The sequence below is a fragment of the Cydia strobilella genome, chromosome 17 (genome assembly GCF_947568885.1).
Source record: "Cydia strobilella chromosome 17, ilCydStro3.1, whole genome shotgun sequence".
In the NCBI taxonomy this organism is placed as follows: Eukaryota; Metazoa; Arthropoda; class Insecta; order Lepidoptera; family Tortricidae; genus Cydia; species Cydia strobilella.
The window spans coordinates 1157264-1178894 of NC_086057.1; the positions used below are offsets into that span (position 1 = coordinate 1157264).

A 21631-nucleotide genomic window follows, 5' to 3' on the forward strand; every position below is an offset into this window, starting at 1 on the left:
AGTAAAGGGGATTATTTTGCAATGGCGACCGCGCCTATAACTATGATTTTAATTAATACAAGTTCATTTGTTTTATATTTGTACTTACTTTTTCTTGAACAGTGTCCTATCCATAAATGATACACTGTTGCACAGATTTTCTTTACTATTGCATCAAACGATTTGTGAATACTACTCTGTTGCACAATAAAATTAATAACCACTCGTGTATTATTTCGTGTTGAGCCGTTATCTACCAAACAAACGCAGTAACGACGCGGACAGCCGTGGCACAAATGGTCAGCGGCCGGTCTCGCTCATAAGATGGCGTCACAATCAGACCAATGTCATAACGGCACAAAGCTGCCATCTGGTCATTTTTTAACGTAACTCCACGGGAGTTTTATTCACGATAAACTTTGGCGTATTGCGCGTCTAGCTGTATACTTAGTTGCAAAATGAACTATTTCGCGATAGAGCGTTCTTTTAGATAAGCAGCGATTTTGTATGGGACGTGCCCTATGTCAGGTCTGTGTCGTGTCGGTGTCAGTGTCGGTGTCCGTGTCCGTGTCCGTGTCCGTGTCCGTTTCCGTTTTCTTGTCCGTGCCCGTGTCCGTGTCCGTGTTCATGTTGGTTGAACCGAAGTTAAAAAGGGCCGTGACGTGTTTTCGTGACGGAAATATCTTACGCGAACTTATTAATTGCTTCCAGTCAAGTGGCATTGTTTTGTATAAGAGAGCCATGCCTCAATGCTTGTAGGTTGTAGGTTTGTAGTAGTAAATAGTAGTAATCACTTTATTGTACACAACACAGATTATCAAAAATAAATTACAGTAATGGAAGTACAAAGGCGAACTTATCACTATCTTATCTTTGATGCCAGCATTTCAATTTGTAAGTAATTAAAATAAGTTATTTTCTGTCGTAAAATATGCAGGTTGTAAAAAAAATAGTGGGGATACTTATTCATATTCATTGTCGTGTTCTGATTACGAAAAAGTAAGAAATAATTTTTAGACACGAATTTTTATTTTTATTTCTATGGCAGGTCGACCAACCCTCCATACAAAGACCAAAAATTATTCGCATCGAACATTTTTTTCTACTTTTTCCTAATAAATATGCCCTTAAACGGATACCCACTAAATTAATGTCATTACCGGGTTTAACGCGATTTAAATTTCATTATTTTACCTTTTGTCCAACGTTTCAGCTAGGTTGCACTAGCTGTGGTCACGGAAGACTGACGTCCCAGCAAAGTTTCAATTGAGATTTTGGTAAACAACACTAAACTACCCGACCTTAGTTTATATAAAGGTTCGGGGTAGACAAATAGACCCGCTAATGACATTAATTATGTGTACAAACGCGAGAGTTTAAAGTGCTATATTGGACACTATTTTTGTTCAATCAATCTTTAAGTAGTATGGCTCCATCGATACTGTCGATGATTTCGCCAACGTCAAAGTGGGATCCACGTGGGATCGAATTAATATTTCTTGATTTTCTTCTGCCAGTGTACGGTAAATAAAATTATGGGCCTCTAGGGCTCTAGCCAGACACGGTTAGAGGTAGAAATACCAAATGCTCTTAGAGCACGACGTTGTTCGGTAGTTATTGTTGTTATTGTCTCGTAAAACCGATAGCTGGATTTTACGAGAAGCACGTGGACTACCGGCCGTTGACTCCAAAATGGTGGTTAAACACGCTTTGAGATAATTTCTCCGTTCACTGCACACTACCAAATTATATTACTGTGTAATAAAGATCGATATTACACTAAACAATTTTAATGAGAAACAAACAAAGGAATTAATCACGAGGCTACTATCAAGATGGCGTTCGAACCGGAAGTCCCCACTATTTTTGTTACACCTTGTATATAAGAAATGTCACATAAAATTTCAATTTGAGGGTCAGAGTTACAATGTATATAGCATTAGAATAAAGTAAGTATACTTAGTGCTCAACTTTTAAAGACGAGAATGGTATTAAGAATGAATGTGGAGGGAGGTACGAGAGGAAAACCGAGGAAAAGGTGGATGGACTGTGTGGGAGAGATATGAAACAAACGCAAGTGAATGATGAGATGACGGGTGATAGAGAGGTATGGAAGAAAAAGACATGCTGCGCCGACCCCAAGTGAATGGGACAAGGGCAAGCGAATGACGATCATGTAAAAAACCGGCCAAGTGCGAGTCGGACTAGCGCACCGAGGGTTCCGTACTTTTTAGTATTTGTTGTTATAGCGGCAACAGAAATACATCATCTGTGAAAATTTCAACTGTCTAGCTATCACGGTTCATGAGATACAGCCTGGTGACAAACGGACAGACGGACAGCGGAGTCTTAGTAATAGGGTCCCGTTTTTACCCTTTGGGTACGGAACCCTAAAAACGTAGAATCCAAATAATGAAAACTAGAATTGTGCAGACGGAAACTCCCGCGAGGGCCCTAGCCGTACGTTTTATTACCTATCGAAGTCTAGAATATTGAAACGGTGCGGTGTCATTTCGGAGATCAATGAATATTTTATGACCTAACTTAAAGCTTATTCTCATTATGACTGCGGTACTGACACTTTTTAGGGTGCCGTACCCAATGGGTAAAAACGGGGCCCTATTACTAAGACTCCGCTGTCCGTCTGTTTGTCTGTCCGTCCGTCTGGTCTGTCACCAGGCTGTATTTCATGAACCGTGATAGCTAGACAGTTGAAATTTTCACAGATGATGTATCTGTTGCCGCTATAACAACAAAGACTAAAAAGAGAATAAAAAAATATTTGGTTGCGAGTTGGACTCGCGACTCGCACTTGGCTGGTTTTTTACTCTGTTCCTGAACATTTTTGAGTTTCGTTATCATTATTATACTTAAAATACTTCTAAAACACAATGCTATTGAATGCTTAACCAGCAAGCTCGATTCTCCATTTAAACGTAGTTACGCTCTCATTTTAAAACCACTAGCTAGATTGCTCTGAAACTGAACTTACAATAAGATAAAGTATATCTGTCTGTAATTAGTTTATATGTAGCTTCGGATACCATTTTTTTACTCTATTTCGTATATATAAACTAATTACAGGCATATATACCTCATGTCATTTTATGTGCAAAGTTTCATTACAATCCAACGCGTAGTTTTAAAATGAGAACTAAACTCCGTTTGTGTATGAAGGCGAAATTAGGCCGAGCTTGCTGCGGATTCTATAAGCAGCAAAATACGATAATGACTATTTTGTAAAAAGTCAGTACAACCGTGAAGGAAGGTATGGAAGAGACCATCAGGCCGATTCGAAAAATGCTTCTAAGAAGTCACAGCGGTACGATACCGATCTGAAAGTGTCAAAAGTGACTTTTTTGGTTGAAGAAATTAGTCGGTATCGTACCGCTGTGACTTCTTAGAATCATTGTTCGAATCGGGCCGTATGAACAAGGCGGTAAGCAATAACAACATACATCAACTTTCAGCTTTTCCGTCATTTTCACATTCATTCATACAGATCACATACATGGTAGATGGCGCGTAAAAGACGACTCGTGATCGCGAAACGGGCTATGCCATAGTAATTTAGTTAGCGAACGTGAAAGCTCATTTCACCGTGTGCATTACAACCAACCAAAATGTATATATGGAATGTCTAAGTTTAAAATTATATAGAACTAGCAACCCGCCCCGGTTTAGCACGGATTACTCAAAACCTTTACAAATTATACACTAAAACCTTCCTCAAGAGTTACTTCATTTGATAGGTGAAAACCACATCAAAATCCGTTGCGTAGTTTTAAAGATCTAAGCATAGATAGGGACAGACAGACACAGGCAGCGGAAAGCGACTTTGTTTTATACTATGTAGTGATACTATTTATCAGCACGACAACAGCATAGACTTCTTAAATTATTATAATATCTTTACGTGTGATGTGTAGTGATAGGGATTTTTTACAAAATTAAATTAATTTTTGATTTTTTTTTCAGATTCGCCTTTTTTACTTACTATAAATTATGACATATTGATGACCTAAAATAACGACCTAGAAGTACCGCAGCAAGAAAGCAAAATAAAACTAAGATAGAAAAAACTTTTTGTAAATACAAATAGATATTAACGTCTTCAGTTTGCCACCACCGAAAAAAAGTGATAATATCAGAAATTGGGTTATCATTCTAGTTCTCAATAATAACTGGGCATAATGGCAACTTCATTGGTTCATGTATTAATTATTATTACCACCTGTAAGAATTATTGTACCGTTTGTACCCAAATAAACATTACATTTTTTTTTTAAATAACACCAAAATTTTTATACTACACCCTATCTAGGTCCTCGTACAGTATCTCGAGTTGCATGTATTAGTACTTTGTTACAAAAATAGTGAAACTAAAAAAAACCTTAATAATACCTACGGACTACGGAGTCTATATAGGCAATAGTCGAGTCTGTCATCTGCCTGACTTATTCAGGTGTGATGTGTGATCCCACCATCCATCATGCTGCCATGACGATCTAATATTGAAATAGCTTTATGCGTTAAGTAAATTCTAAATATCACTTTCCGTTAGCGTTTTGTGTCGTGTGAGCAAACAGGGTGTTTGGTCAACGCTCAGTCATTTTCCTTATAAGGATGAAGGGTGTAGAAATTTCTTAATAAAATAAAAAATTATCTTCATCATCATGTCAGCCGATAGACGTCCACTGCTGGACATAGGCCTCCCCCAAGGCTCGCCACTTCGACCGATCCTGTGCCGCTCGCATCCCAAATAAAAAATAAAAACCCTGAAATCACGATGAAATGGTGTTCAGTGATATAATAGCTTTCGAATTTCGATATTGTAAGGTAACGTTTTTGAAATAAATAAAAATCGACAAAATTCGATCAAAATTGACACTTGGCGCGCATGATCTTTCCCGTTCTTTCTAGCGAAATGTGACAGTGACATCGGCAAATCGATAACTAATTACAGGCATAGATATACCTTATCCTAGTTCAAAGTTTCAGAGCAATGTATCTAGACATTTTAAAATACTTAATAACGGATCTATAAGACCTGTTTTTCGATACGGATATTTTCGTCCCACGCCAATATTCGGCCAAAGTATCCCAGATTTTTCGTCGAGATTGGCCCGCGGCACGCTGTTTATATTTCATTAAACTATTAAATGTTTGTGTTGGTTCTGCAGTTAATTAACGACGTCCCAACTACCGCGATGCTATCGGAGGGCCTACCTCGAACCACACGTGTTGCTTCTCTGTCACACTTGTAAATTCGTACGTAAGTGTGACAAGTGCCTCCCTTGTCACACTTACGTACGAATTTACAGAGGGGATCTGATGCGGTCAAGGGCCTGACACTCTTTGAAAGAGAAAGATAGTCTTATTGCGATTGCTATAAGAGGAAAGAGAAAATAGTGCCATGCTTTGTCTTTATCATCGACCGGGTGGCATCATAGGTAGGAGGCGATGGCGAAATACCGAAATTTATAAGAGTGAAAGAGAAAAAATCCTATGCTGCTCAAATTTTATATGAATATTCTTTCTCTAACCCCCGGTCGCTCGGTGGCGCGTCTATAACTACTTGTACATATATATTACTATGTCTATGGATGCGGTATATGTTTCGAAATGCAAAACATTTATTGTTTTCTTTTTAGAAGATGTATTACATTTTTTAGCGACGTTCTTTCGTTCAATTTACGAACAAAAGAACGTCGCTAAAAATGTAATACATCGCTCAAAAGTATGTTTCCTTGTGAACGTGACTCGCGGGAACCACAATAAAGTTAAACAGGCTATGTGCATGTACTTAGCGTGTGGTGCACGTGGCTTGCAGTATGTTAGACCGCCTCCAACTAGATACCTCATCAACAAATCCCGTTAGCAATGTGGCAATTCATTAAACGGACAGACGGACACCCCCAAATGACGTTATGTAATGTGAATTGGGGGTGAACTGAAAACCAGCGCTGTGGCTGCCAGTCTACACTGCACCACAGCAAATGCTGAGATCATCCCTTTTGTCACACTGCAGCTTGTTACTTAATTTTCTTGTTTAATTTTAGGAAAACCTGTTTCATTTTATCATTTTTCTGTTTTATCTTCTGTACGTATGCTTAATATGTGAGTTGCAATAAATCTTTATTCTATTCTATTCTAAGAGTATTGTAATGCCGCGCAAGAGGTTTGACATTAGCATTTTTTTTCAGCCAATCAAAACTTTTATCGTTTATTTTAATTATATTCCGTCGCTGTGCATGCTTTATCTAAGTGTTGGTGGTCTGTAAGTTCAGGAGACAAATGGTTATCGTGCAATGCATTTGTATGCATCCGTGGCTTGGCGGAGTTGGCGGCTTCCCGCAGCTCAGCGGATCGAATTTATGATATTTGGCTATTTTAAGAATATAACAGTTTAAAATTATTAGTCACGCGAACATCTATCTATACATATAATAAAGCGGAAGAGGGTCGAAAGTCGCACTTAAACTATCGTGAGACATATTTCAAAATATTTATCAGTACGGTTTTTACTCACTATTATTTTTAGTCGCTTTTGGCGGCGGTGGAGTGTGCACGACGTACAACCGCCGCGGACACTCGTGCCTGAGGATGGATTCCCAAAGAATCCGAAACATGTCGCCAAAAGCGACTAAAAATAATAGTGAGTAAAAACCGTACTGATAAATATTTTGAGGGTCGAAAGTCTGTACATAGAAGATATTCGAAAAAAAATTGTCTGGGGATACTTAGAATCGATAACAGAAAACGTTCCAACAGTTTTTAGAACTACTAGTAAGTAAAATGTAAATAATCGGCCTCACGTTTTTGATATCTATTATCCTTTCCTCTAATCTTATATACTTCTAACTAATATTAGACCTGAATTCGAATTCGGGATGAATTAGCCGCTTACTGACACAGACCGAATTCCACGCGGGCAGAGCCGCGGGCACAGCTAGTAGTCTATAAGAGCATAATAAGATCGGTTCTGATCTATGGGAATGTAACATGGGCTATGACGCAGCATTGTAGCAAAACCGTCTCGTGTGATGCGGAAGGGTCCTGGATTTACCCCAGGCTACCATCCCCCCACACAGTCCTACCGCTCTAATTGCCCTAGTGCAATAGAGCCAAAGTCATGTTAAAAAAAAAAGCTATGACGCAGGTCGCAGAGCCATGTCCGGTCTGTCCAACTGTCCAAATGATGCTTCGGTGGATGTGCGGAGTAACGAGACTCGATAAGATACGTAACGAGTATATTCTGCATCTTCTCAAATGACTTTTTCGTCTCAGACTTTAATCTGTTAAACAAAAGCCATTGTTCCTTTTGCGTGAGCGGTCGCCCATTGTGTAACATTGAGCTAGTGCTACGGCGCGTGCCATTGTCAGAGACTTTTGTGTTCTGACCTATGGGAATGTAACATGGGCTATGACGCAGCATTGTAGCAAAACCGTCTCGTGTGATGCGGAAGGGTCCTGGATTTACCCCAGGCTACCATCCCCCCACACAGTCCTACCGCTCTAATTGCCCTAGTGCAATAGAGCCCAAGTCATGTTAAAAAAAAAGCTATGACGCAGGTCGCAGAGCCATGTCCGGTCTGTCCAACTGTCCAAATGATGCTTCGGTGGATGTGCGGAGTAACGAGACTCGATAAGATACGTAACGAGTATATTCTGCATCTTCTCAAATGACTTTTTCGTCTCAGACTTTAATCTGTTAAACAAAAGCCATTGTTCCTTTTGCGCGAGCGGTCGCCCATTGTGTAACATTGAGCTAGTGCTACGGCGCGTGCCATTGTCAGAGACTTTTGTTTAACGGATTACCGTCTTAGACGAAAAAGTCATTTCAGAAGATGCAGACTATACGTTCGCGGTACCCTCGGAGTACGTGATATCGCCGATAAGCTACAAGAGAGTCGACTGAGATGGTTTGGACACGTGAAAAGAAGACCTCCTGATAACATCGGGAATGTTGCTATGAATCTGAATATTGCTGGCAGAGGAAGAGGAAGACCGAAGATGAGATGGGCAGATACCATAGCAAAAGACATGAGGGCCTGCGACGTTTCAGTAGACGACACGTCCGATCGTGCGAGGTGGAGAGAAAGGACAAAAAAAGCAGACCTCACAATCAGATGAGAATAATGCTAAGGAGAGAGAGGGAGAGAGAGAGAGAGAGAGAGAGAGAGAGAGAGAGAGAGTCACGCGAACATAGCCGCTGCCATACAGTCAGCAACAAAAGTTGCTAAGCGGGCGAGGTGTTCAAAATGATCTTGACGTGACATTATTGTTAAGAGTTGAACACCTCGCCCGCTTAGCAACTTCTGCTGCTGACTGCTCAATCGAAGTTACGCTCTCATTTTAAAGGGACCCACTGACTATCAGTCCGCCGGACGATATCGGCCTGTCAGTTAGAACAAAAATTTGACAGTTCCGAACAACTGACAGGCCGATATCGTCCGGTGGACTGATAGTCAGTGGGCCCCTTAAATCAACATCCTAAAACAACTTGACATTCATATAAACATTTAAGTGACGTGTAATCTATGTTTGGTGACCACTATAGTTTTTGTTGCTAGATATTGTAATACAAAATAAAACCGGCCAAGTGCGAGTCGCACTCGCGCACCGAGGGTTCCGTACTTTTTAGTATTTGTTGTTATAGCGGCAACAGAAATACATCATCTGTGAAAATTTCAACTATCTAGCTATCACGGTTCATGGATACAGACCTGGTGACAGACAGACGGACAGCGGAGTCTTAGTAATAGGGTCCCGTTTTTACCCTTTGGGTACGGAACCCTAAAAAGCGAGTAAAACCTTTAAATAAATACAAAAAAAATTACACGCTCTATTTTATTTGTATAACAATTGTTAATTTATTAGCATCGTAAAATAGTATCAGAAATAGATTTATGTTATGTAAACGTTCACGCTAAGTTTGATATACCTACATAATTTAAACATGTCATTTTAAAAAGCGAGCGTAACGATTTTTATTAGAAACTATTCGCCCGCGTCTACTCTTGCTTAAGTGGTTGAAATAAAACTTGTTGGCGCAGTATCATTTTCTCACGAATCACGTCCCGCTCTGGGACTCTTGGTTACATTGTGAAGGTGACAGCCAATTCTCATTTTTATCAAGGAAATTCGTATATCTTCAGTCTTGCAACGCTCCCTCTTGCAGTAGCAACCTGAATTGTCACTTAAGGCTGACTTTCCATAGTTTCCATGGAGGCATACATTGCTAACTTTCTTATTGTCCACAAAAAAGACGCCAGCGTTTGACCCGACTATGGAATAAAAACTCCGCTGAACTTTTTGGGAACAAATCAAATTGTACATATTTATAAAATATTTTATGACTTGTGTTTAATAAAGTAATCACACTACTATAAATAAATTAGTGCAATAGATGTCATTTATTGTAACTGAAATAGTTGTTATTTATTAAAGAAAACCTGACGAAGCACTTCAGTGGTGAAAGCCGGATTTGAAGTGATTCGAACCGGCGTCTTTAGCCATCGCGGCTAACGCCCTGAACTCCTAGGCCACCTCGGGCCTCGCCACGGCGAAACCTGTCCCAATATCTCGACTATAATAATAATAATAAAATACTTTATTGCACACTACAAAATAAAGGTTACAGAGAATACATTGGAATTTAACGGCGTAGGTTACAACAGGCGGTCTTATCGCTAAACAGCGATCTCTTCCAGACAACCTTCAGATAGCGAAACGGCGAACATAGTTAAGTGTACGGGTGGCGCAAAAAAAATAAATGAAATTAGCAAAATTTGTGAAAACAATTTAGACAAATATAATAAAATACATAAACTACAACTATCCAATAAATCATACACTACATAAATTAATACATACATTTTATATATAACTTATACCTATATATATATATACGGGTATGTCGAGGTAGCCATAACAGTGAGTTTCATAGAGAGCACGGAAGGATTAAGACTTAGATAAATAATGTTCCTTTAAACGATTTTTAAATATAGAGAGGGATTTAGCACGTCTAATATCGATGGGCAGAGCATTCCACAACCGAACTGCGCGAAAACTGAAAGAATTGTTGTAGACCTTTGAAGAAGAAGGAGGTGGGTAAAGTAGAAGATTTTGAGAGCACCTGACAGAGTTAAGATATTTAAAACGGACTTTGAGATAGCAGGGAGTGTTTGGGAGAAACAGTACGGAAAAAAGAAGATGAAGAATATGAGAGTCGCGGCGGAAACGGATAGGCAACCACTTGAGCTGCGTACGATAGCTCGAGACGTGGTCAAATTTACGTAATCCGAAAATAAACCTAATGCAAACATTTTGAAGCCGCTCGAGTTTATTCAGTTGCTCTTCTGTCAGATCTAAATAACTGATATCGGCATAGTCCAAAATGGGCAATAGGAGAGACTGGGCAAGCGCAATTTTAGTGGCAAAAGGCAAAAAGTTACGAACTCGTCGTAGGGAACCCACAGCTGCAAAGACCTTCCTGCTCACTTCACTGACCTGCGGTATCCATGAGAGCGTGCGATCAAAGACTACGCCTAGATTCTTAACCTGGGGAGAGTAAGGTATCAGTACCCCATCAAAAAATACACCTGGTAATTTATCAAAGTCTACTCTTGCTATGGTTCTTGGGCTACCAATTATGATAACTTGGGTTTTAGAAGGATTAACCTTTAAACCATAAAAAGAGCTCCAGTTTGAAACACGTTCCAAGTCAGTGTTAGTGGTGTGAATAACAGAAGGTAAATCATCAAGCTGGCCATGTGAGTAAATTTGTAGGTCATCGGCATAAAGATGGTAAGCAGAAAGGAGATTTGAAGTGATAGAATTAATAAAAATTGAAAAAAGGAGAGGGGACAGCACGCCACCTTGCGGAACGCCAGCCAGCGTGCTGCACCAAGGTGAACGAGAGTTATCAACTTTAACACGTTGCCGACGACCTACTAGATAGCTATGAAACCACTCAGTAGCTTCTGGAGAAACGTTGAGAGTACGTAATATCCCCAACAGAATGTCAAAATCTACGGTGTTGAAAGCGTTGCTGAAATCTAGCAACGTCAACACCGTTAGCCTTCGGTTATCCATAGCCGAACGGATATCATCTGAAATCTTGACAAGTGCGGTAACCGTGCTATGACCAGAACGAAACCCGGACTGAAGAGGATTTAGGAGTGAATTTCTATTCAGGAAGGAAGTTAGTTGTCGTTGCACAAGCCGCTCTAGTACTTTAGAAAGGAAAGGAAGAATGGATATAGGCCTATAATCGGAGAAGGAAGACGGATTGGACTTTTTAGGGAGAGGTATGATATCAGCGTCTTTCCAGGAATTTGGGAAGCTACAGAGCGAAATGGAATAATTAAAGATACGGGTAATAATAGGAACGAGGAGGTCAAGGAGAGGGATGATCATATTGCGACCCACACAGTCGACGCCGATAGCATTAGATGTAATAGCCAAAATATTCTTCTCAACGTCACTCTCAGATAAATGAGTAATTGAGAAAGGAGTGTAGTCAGGAGTGGAAGAGTTGGAGATGTTGCGAAGAGTGTGGGACTTTAGTGGACCGCTGAAAACATTAGAAGAGGAGAAATGTTGATTTAGTTGATCTAGATTCAAGTCGATAGGTAAAAAATTGTTAGCAGACTTTCCAACACCGTAAGATCTCAGGCATCTCCAGATTTTGGCTGGATCACCATCTACCACCGACTTGTGAATGTGACGTCGCTGAGCATCACGGCACATAGTACTACAGCGGTTTCTCAGAGCGTGATACTTAACTTTGTTCCTGTCAGTAGAGTTGTGCTTATATTTATACTTGGCTACGTTTTTTTTTACAATTAAGGCCCTAATCTCGTCAGTCAACCAGGGAGCGGGGAGATGCTTTAACTTAATTGGGCGAACTGGAGCATGTGTATCGTAAAGTTGTATTAGCAAGGAGTTAAAAAGTGACACTTTCTCATGCATGGTATTAGCAGCATCAATCACACTCCAATCAACATTACAAGCGTCCACTCGAAGTTTTTCTACATTTAGCCTACTAAAATTGCGCTGCATAATAATTTTGGGTTTGGCTTTAGGGGGACGAATCTTATATGACAAGCAAAGCAAGTCATGGTAGGAGAAGGCTTCAGCAGAATGCTGACTATAATTGCCAACTAGCGAAGGAGAAGAGACTAGGGTAAGATCGAGAAGAGAGGGCGTACAATTGGGGAAGTGATGAGTAGCATCAGAAGGTAAAATTGTAAGGTTACATGCATCAGCGAGGGATTTAAGAGCTCTGGAACGGAAGTCATTTTTTAAAAGGCAGGTATTGAAATCACCCATGATAATATGGTGATTATATGAAGGCATGAGGTCTTCAAGTACTTTTTCAAAGGAAGTAAAATAGTCTACATTAAGGGAAGGGGAGTAAAAAACACCAAGAAGGACTTTGGCGCATGAAATGTTCAACTCTATGAAAAGGTACTCCGCGGTATTGGCGGCCGAGGCTGACGCAGTTATAATTGAATAAGGGAAATGAGAACGGAGATAAATGGCCACACCACCCCCTCCTCTGCCTATGCGGTCATTTCGTAACAAGTGAAACCCTGGTAAAGAATAAGAAGTAGAAGGGAGACAAGGCTTAAACCATGATTCAGAAACGAGGATTGCATGAATTCCGGATACATCAAAAGAAGTTAAAAAATCGTTGTAGTGGGCGGGAATGCTCTGCGCATTTATATGCAAAATATTCAAGTTTTTAGGAACATCAGCTAGTTGTTTAAGAAGAATGTCATGTAGAGGGAGAGGGAGACTATAAAAACTGCTATCGTCGTTGTCAGAAGAAAAGGAAATAAAGTGATCCGTAGATACGTCACTATCATTGTCGGTACCAAAAGACATAAAATATAATATTAAAAATAAGTATAATATAAATTAATGTATATATTATATATAAATATATATAATAGATGCTAAATAAATACGCTAAAATGGTTTGTAGCTGGCAAAACCAACTATGCTATGCCAAATCGACTATCCACCAGCAGTTCTGAACACTTTAAATAATAAAGGAAGAATAACTAAATCTAAATAAGTATAAGCATTATATACACATTCGAGCTGCATCGAAATTTAAGAAATGAATTAACAGTTCTATACATTTATACGTAGTTAAGAGCAACAGCGTAAAAAGAAACGTGAAGTACCTATTGACAGATGTCATGACGCTAGAAACGTCAGAGCGACAGACCAGAGTAGTCACTGTCAGTGTCAGTGCTATCATAAGAGAGTAAATAAAACATCCACCCACGAAAATAAATAAATAGTGATGAATTGAAAAAACTAAGAGTGGGCTTTTAAATCGGCTCAGATTATTATACTGCCAAGTTAAGGAGTAAAAACAAAATGCATACTCGACACGCTGTTACGAAAAGAAAGTTCAATCTAAAATTTCTGCGCCGGCTTCCTGGCCCTCCTGGACTGGGCCGTGTTGGCAACAGAAGATGAAGAATCTTTCGCACCTCCAGGAGCCGCCGCCGTGAACTGCTCGACTTCAGCCACAGTGGTCACACAGAGTCGCTTATCAGCCGCATCCAGGACGTAGACGTTCCCGTCGCGGGTCCAGCATCTCCGAACACCAAGGCGCTCCCGCGCCGACAAGAAAACCGCATGACGCGGGCCAGTGAGGAACTCCGACACAGTCACCCCAGTGCCCTTCAAGCATTTTTTGTTGAACCATACCGAGTCACGCACTGACACATCACAGAATTTTACCAGGATACATCTAATTTTGTTTTGGTGTGGGCGGCCCAGACGGTGACAGCGCTTAACATCAGTCACAGTTAGCTTGTTCTCGAGATGCCCGTTCAGAACTTGCACAATGCTTGCTGCGGACTGTTCTTCCTTGGACTCAGGCACCCCGTGCAAAAGGAGCATTTTCCGTCTGGAGCGCATCTCTTGCTGATCCATCTGCCTGCTCAGGAACTGAATTTGCTTTTGCAAGGCCTCCAAAGTGGTCCTAATGAATGTTTTAAACGTGCTGAATTCCATTGATACCGAAGCAATTGTAGGATTACTTGGAGCGGCCTTCTCAATCTCTTTCTGGAAAGCCGCCATCTGTGTGTTGAAGGATTTAGCCAACTCGTCCATAGATTGCTTGATGGGATCCATTTTGACAATGCTTGGAGGTTACTTGTGAATGTGAGAATATTTCTATAAAAGATTTACTGTATGGAAATATTGACAAACTGCTGGTAGGTGATATTTATTTAACTAGTCATAAGTGTAAATAATATTTAGTCCAAAATTGTATTAAATAATGTAAAATCAATAAATTAATAAGCACAGATGATGTTTACACTTTTCTTCACCTACCCTCTTTTTAATTATGCTCTTTATATTATGCTATCTTAGAAAGACGAGCCGTTTTTGACCACCTCTAAGGATTTCGTTTCTTTTTCTTTAATGTATGACATCTATTTCAGTTTATTAAAAACTCCGCTCCTTCATTCCTAACGTCAATAGTCCATTTTCTTACAAAAAATAATAAATACAAGTCCGACCGCGGCCAGTGGCCTACTGCGAAAATCGAAATCCCTCTCTTCTCTCTATCACTCGCATATAGCAATATAGACGGAAATAGACGAATGAAAAGGTCCGGATATCGCCATGAATATGTAACGAGCTAAACAAACGAAGCCCTTAAGAGGTGATTAAAAACAGCTGCCCTCACTCTGCGCTGTTTGACATTGCTTTAGGAACGTTTTGGTGATTTAAGAGCTGCAACTTAATTTCTTTTAACACAAAAGAGACATAAAAACAATGGCGTTTAGAATAAAATCCAGATTTTAGACTTGCTACGCGAGGTATTTAAATATTTAAAAGAGGAGATATTGGAAAATTATTGCGAGTTTTTTTGTGAGAAATAGAGACAGATGAAAATGGCCTGAAAATCAACGTAGCGCGGTCATTTTGTAATGAATTGGCTGACGCAGAATATGACTAAAATTAATAAAAATTATACTAAAATTTAAGAAGATTTATGTTCAACAATACGCGGAAACTTGGAAAATGTTTATACAATGTTTTTATAAGAACTACTTCGTAAAGGGACCAACGTCTTATGTTTGAGATCTATGCAAGACCACTTTACGTAATTGACGACCGGTCTGGCCTAGTGGGTAGTGACCCTGCCTGTGAAGCCGATGGTCCTGGGTTCGAATCCCGGTAAGGGCAATTATTTGTGTGATGAGCACAGATATTTGTTCCTGAGTCTTGGGTGTTTTCTCTATGTATGTAAGTATTTATATATTATATATATCATTGTCTGAGTACCCATAACACAAGCCTCCTTGGGCTTATCGTGGGACTTAGTCAATCTGTGTAAGAATGTCCTATAATATTTATTATTTATTTATTTATTTTAATTTAATTACTTTAACTACTCAAGTCGTCTGTGCCGTGGGTCTGAGATTAGTATAAGTAGCACTAACCTTATCTATACCAGCATCCTTTTTTGATGATATAAGAGGCAAACAAGCAGACGAATCGCCTGATGGTAAGCGATTACCATCACCCATGGACACTCGCAACACCAGAGAAGGTTAGAAGGTCGTACCGGTCCGGAAATACCGCAGGCGACAGTTTATTCCACAGCTTAGCTGTGCGAGACAGGTAGTTTCTGGAAACACGCAGAGTTGAGGACTGCCAACCATCTAAGTGGTGAAGCTGGTGCAGCATGTGATATAATTATCTTAGCAGCATGTCTTCAAACTCATAAATATGTAACTGTGCACTTACCTCATTATCCTTGTCAGCATCCTTAATGTGTTGAGCGATGAACCTCACGCTCTGCAGAGCTGCTGCCACTTCTGGCGAGAGATGACGTGGCAGCATATTTTCGGATTCGGTTACTGTCAACAATACGATTTTATACACAAGCGAAGTACTACTTTCTATTAAAGCAAAAGGGTGTAGCTTGGTTAAGACTGCATGCAGGTGATGTTTTGATCTTCTTTCTTATTGATAAGTTCAGCCGGAATAATTTTAGCCATAAGGGTGCTTAATTCAAAGTAACATTGTAGCAGAGCAGATGGTATGGCTAAATCCGCCCATCTTGTTGTTATTTTAAGCAATAGGCTAGATTACAATTTTTTTATGGTATCAGTCGACCCATTGCATTAAAGCAATACAAAATTCAGAAACGAGTAAAGAAAGTCAAAGTCTCACACGCAACGCAAAATCATACGCAACACTCAAAACGCCCCTGACTATTCGGGACATGATCGTGGCGTCACGATCCCGATTACGAAGTTGTCTTGAAGTATGGAAAACAAGAAATTTGCTATTTTGACGATCTAACTTCTCAGATGCAATGGACAAGGGCAAATACCTGGAAAGGTAACCTGAGTGAAGGATAGCTTTGCTTTAACCGCTTACCTGAAGGTCTCTGATATCCTCCAGCAGCCATCATGTCATCTTCAGGGTTGGGAGACTTCCTGTAGTCACCGTCGTCACCGTTTTTGCTGTCACCGAAAGCATCAGTCAAGCTGTCGCGACTGCGAACAAACATACATTTTATCGCAAACTAGGTATCCTGGATTTTTCGTGAAAAAGGAAGCCCCGCTTATTTGATTTGCGACCAATTTATTTAAATAGGACCACATTTTTCTCTTATAAAGATCGCAAGAACCGGTGATTATAAAAAGGTATCGTAGAAATGTTTAAATTCAACAAATAGGTATAGTATACTCGTAGTGTCAGGTATTGTTTTTAAGAAAAGTTGCAGAATGTGATATACATATTTAGAGCTTAATAAATACGTATAACTTAACGAAACAGGGGTGTCCCAATTTATTGCTCCTAGGTGTAGATTCCAGATAGCATTGCTCCTTGCAATACCCGGGTAGCATGGAAAGGCACTCAGTGCTATTAATTTTTTATTTCAATTTTCCGCAGCTTTTCGTTTGGACTTAAAGACTGTTATCCATTCATGAATATCGGGTCATATTATAATTAATCCCTCCTATATAATTTAACGAAAACATTATCAACGCGATGACGAAACCTTTAAAAGGAAATATTAAACGTTCGATTCGAAAAGTAGGGCTACGGAATGCTCAGAGTTACCTCATTTCCAGCTCGTTCGTGTATCCGTTGGAGACGAAGGTGTCGTCAGCTCGTCACCGTCATGTATGACATCATGACATCTCGGGAATAATAAGCGCGAGCATTCTTACTATATCGGGCTCCCTCCAACTATATGGGAGTTAGTGTGATTACCTCATTTCCAGCTCGTTCGTGTATCCGTTGGAGACGAAGGTGTCGTCATACTCGGGGAGGGAGTACTTGGTCCGCCGCATCATGAGGAGTTTCGGCATCAGCTGGAGGAACAGCTTCTTCATCCAGGGCGACATGGTGTGGGTTGATGGGGACCTGTGATAAAAGGATTTATTTACCTTTAATATTTTTTAGACCAAAATATTTTTTTAAATGTACACGTCAAAACGGTTATTTCATCGGGAAATTTCTAGTAGACATTTGCAGTCGCATTACTACCGCAAATGCTAATTCTGCCGACTGGCAGTATTACAGCAGCAGTATTGCAGTGTGACATTACTGGCGACTGCATTACTACCGCAAACGTCAAATTCAATGTCGATGTCCAGATTTTGACATTTGCGGCAATGCTGTCGGCATTTAATGTCTTGTCCTATTTCTAATTAGGGTCGGGTCTCCTAATCCTCCTTCTCCAGAGATATCGTTTCTGGGTAGTCGCTGGGTCTAAATTGTTATTGGACAGATCCTTTTTAATAACTGACATCCATGTAGTAAGGGGTCTTCCACGAGAATTTGGTCCCGATATGAGGCTTAACGCACTTTTTGTCATGTGTTCATCTGGTCTTTATCGCGGAGCGATACTATTCGATAATATATTTTTTTATAATAATGTATATGCTGCTAGTTTTAAGGTATTTATCTATGGGTCATTAGTTGTCTGAAAATGAAGTTTTTTCATTTCATTTCATTTCACTGCAGCAGTATTAGCCGGTGTAGTTTGAATTCGAACAGTACCTTTAGACTATTTGCATTTGTGATCAAAATTTCACGCACGCAAAACATTTCTGCAAGCATAATAGGTGTCGCTCGCAACCAGGCAACAAAAGGGCTATTTATGTGCTATAACGTCCACTCGTGTTGATTATGAACTCTAGTACATCGTCATAAGGGTGATAACTGAAAGTATGATACTGTTGTTTATGACATGACACGGCTTTATTCGATGCGAATGAAACATGGAACCCCAAAAGTCGGCAGGTTTTTATCAATTGCTGCTATTGTATACATGTAGGGGCATGTAATGTCTGTTCTCGTACCAATGAGTTTTTCGGAACTTATGTACGAAATATCATTTGATATTTACCAGTCGCTTTTCGGTGAAGGAAAACATCGTGAAGAAACCAGACTAATCCCAATAAGGCCTAGTTTACCCTCTGGGTTGGAAGACTTGGAGGTCAGATTGGCAGTTGCTTTCGTAAAAACTAGTGCCTACGCCAATTCTTGGGATTAGTTGCCAAGCGGACCCCAGGCTCCCATTAGCCGTGGCAAAATGCCGGGACAACGCGAGGAAGATGATGATAAAAATGAAACTGGTTTGTTTGTTTTGAGTTTTGACGTTAGATATTAAAAAACAAAAAAAAAATTTAAATATCTTTATTTATCAATTAAAACAACACAACAGGCACATTGCAGTGAACCCCGCACTAGGCATGGCCTGTATAGCAGGGTTCAAGGTAATTACAGTTATATTACATATATTAAACATAAAGATAAAAGAAAAAGAGGAGTGTGAAGTGTTCCTATATTATGTGATAATATAGGAACACGATTACAAACTACACTAGTATGTAAGCACTGAACTTAATACAACCAACTTTACGATATTGAAACTCGATAAAGTTCCATAAATTCATGAAAGCAGACAAAAAGTTATCGTAGTGAACGACGTAAAATAGCGAGCAATATACAATGCAACGCAAATCTCTGCCATTGTTGCTTTGTGTCGATAACGTGCGGGCTGAAATATGGCGCCCCCTAAATTGGGATGCTTCATTGAATGAACGTGTTTGGCGGCATTGTATCAAACAAACCCATATATGTATGTACCGTAAAATGGGGTGAGTTGGAAGAAAACTGACATACAAACCTCGATAACATTTTATTTTTACATAAGTATGCATGGGTCCTAGGGTCCAAGGGTCTAGGTCCATGGGGTCCCAGCGCGCATAAGTTGTTTGCAGAAATCGCGAAGCGTCTGGTTGACGTAACTGGTGACCGAAGAGCTGGCGGCTTTCTCGCACAACGTATCAGCATTGCGATACAGCGGGGAAATGCCGCCAGCATCCTTGGTACAATGCCTCAAGGGCCTATTTTAGATTTAAGCTAGTTATTAATTTCGTTTACGTAGTACCACTGTATAGATCTTGTATGCAAACTTAATGGTGTATATTATAAGTGTTCCGGATGTTTGTATTTTAGTTTTTATTTTATGTTGGGTAGTTTCATATCATAACTTTGACGATGAAGTGGGGTTTCACCTCACCCCGTAGTCCCTCGTAATTGGGGTGAGATAGGTTTTCATACAAAGGTGATTTTGGAAGATTGTTGGATCGTTTTTTATTTTATTATGAGTACTTATTACTATAGCTCCATTTTAAATTGGAATACATTATTTTTGTAGCAGCCTTAAAATTCCATCTCACCCCCCCTTTCATACCTTCTCTCCCCATTCATAACCCAACTCCCCGCGAACCCTACTCACCCCATTTTACGGTATCGCCAATATCGCCATAGTCTGGATTCATAGATCAAAGAACAGTTTTCACTAGAAGAAATTTTCAACACACATAATTTGAGGACATAGGTCTGGTCTGCATCTTCTCAAATGATTTTTACGCCTAAGACGGTAAGCTGTTAAATAAAAGCCATTGTTTCTTTTACGTGAGCGTTCGGCCATTGTGTGCACGCGCCATGGCACGCGCTCAGACACAATGGCCGACCGCTTGCAAAAAAGAAACAATGGCTTTTGTTTTTAGAATATTCATTCTATACCGGAGAGATCATTTTGAAAATATGTTTTGTTTTCGTTAGATTGTAGAGCTTGAATTTTCAAAAACATTTTGCAAAAGACGTGTAAATAATAAACACACACACACACACACAGTATCGAATCAATTTCAATTTAAAATTTATGAGTTCATTTCGATTAGAATAATAATGAATAATTATACAAATTAATACAACACATTAGAAAATTCTACAAATAATAATAATAACAGCCTAAAACAATAAAAAATAAAATAAAATAGTTATCTATGTTAATCAAATATCTTACCAAAGTATTCGTCCAGGTTATAAAATGGAACTCCTTAACATTACTGGAATCCTTAATTTTTATGTTAAGACTATTATATATTTTAATTGCGATATGGTTGATGCTTTTCTTATAGTATGCAAATGCAGTCTGAATTAGACTGGTACCTTATGTGTTATTTAAAATTGTCGGAGCGTTTAAAATATCGATTTGAGCAAAATTTTGCAAAGCCTAAAATACCAGCTAATTTCCATCCCAGCACGTTACAGTGCAGTCGCTATCGTAAATCACGTTCTCATTGTTACCGTGTCATTGCTATAATAGAACGCGTGATATACGGCAGATCGCGCGATAAAAGCTATTAGTTAGCGCAATTTGTCGTGCTAGGTATCATTGTTTAATAACTAACTACATACTTGAAACGTTAACTATTTCATATTTTGAATAAGTACTAGAATTTATTGTGATATAACCAAGCGTAGTAGCCATTAACAGGCATTCCCCCTTTGTCGAAAATAGTCGGCCAATGGTCATACACAATCTATGGACTGACGTTTATCTGACATGGCTATTTTTACGTTACGTATACATTTGACGTTCCCCTCCCCCGCAAAAATCGGCAGACTTTTTTGTACAGAAAATTACAGACGTGGCGTCTCCATTTGTTGCACAAAGAACTATTTATAAGATAGATAGATAGATAAAGCGTTTAAACTGAAATGGATAAGATACACTAAAGAAAAAGTGACTAAGTCCACCAGTGGCCGAGGCGGGAATCGAACCCGCGTCTTTAGCTTACGCGAACAAAAAAATACAGACACCAAAGAAAATTACAAATAAAAACATATTTCATAGAATAATTTGATTGGTTCCCTAGCTAAATGTACTATTTATATTCTAGAGGGGCCCACAGATTATCAGCTGCTGGCCGGACGATATCGGCCTGTCAGTTGCTCGGAACTGTCAAATTTTTGTTCTAACTGACAGGCCGATATCGTCCGGCGGACTGATAGTCAGTGCGCCCCTTAAGGTTTGCTTTTCGTCATTAACTAAAGCTTAGGAGTAACCTCTCAGCAGTCTCAGCGCACACTTACCTGAAGGGAGGGGGAGTCTATGTCGCGGCGAGATACTCTCGCGCCAATCATGTGCTAGCCCGGCTGGATCGAGATACTTAATGATATTTAGAAACAAGCGGAGTCAGCCGTAGGAAAGTAAGACTTGTCAGTGTATGCTCATATTGATTAATCTAAAATTGGCGCAGCTCTTGGCATTTATGATATCCAT

General features: G+C 39.6%; 1 protein-coding gene across 2 annotated transcripts in view; it reads right to left on the minus strand.

Annotated features, from left to right (window-relative positions):
- LOC134748813 (acetylcholine receptor subunit beta-like 2) overlaps nt 1-21631 on the minus strand; it is a 67322-nt gene that overhangs the window by 27762 nt on the left and 17929 nt on the right. For both annotated transcript variants that reach the window (XM_063683619.1, XM_063683618.1), the window contains 3 exons: nt 17257-17409; nt 16414-16532; nt 15775-15887 (listed from right to left, as the gene is read on the minus strand). In XM_063683619.1, the coding sequence (XP_063539689.1) occupies nt 15775-15887; nt 16414-16532; nt 17257-17409 (385 nt within the window). The remainder of the gene's footprint in view (nt 1-15774; nt 15888-16413; nt 16533-17256; nt 17410-21631) is intronic.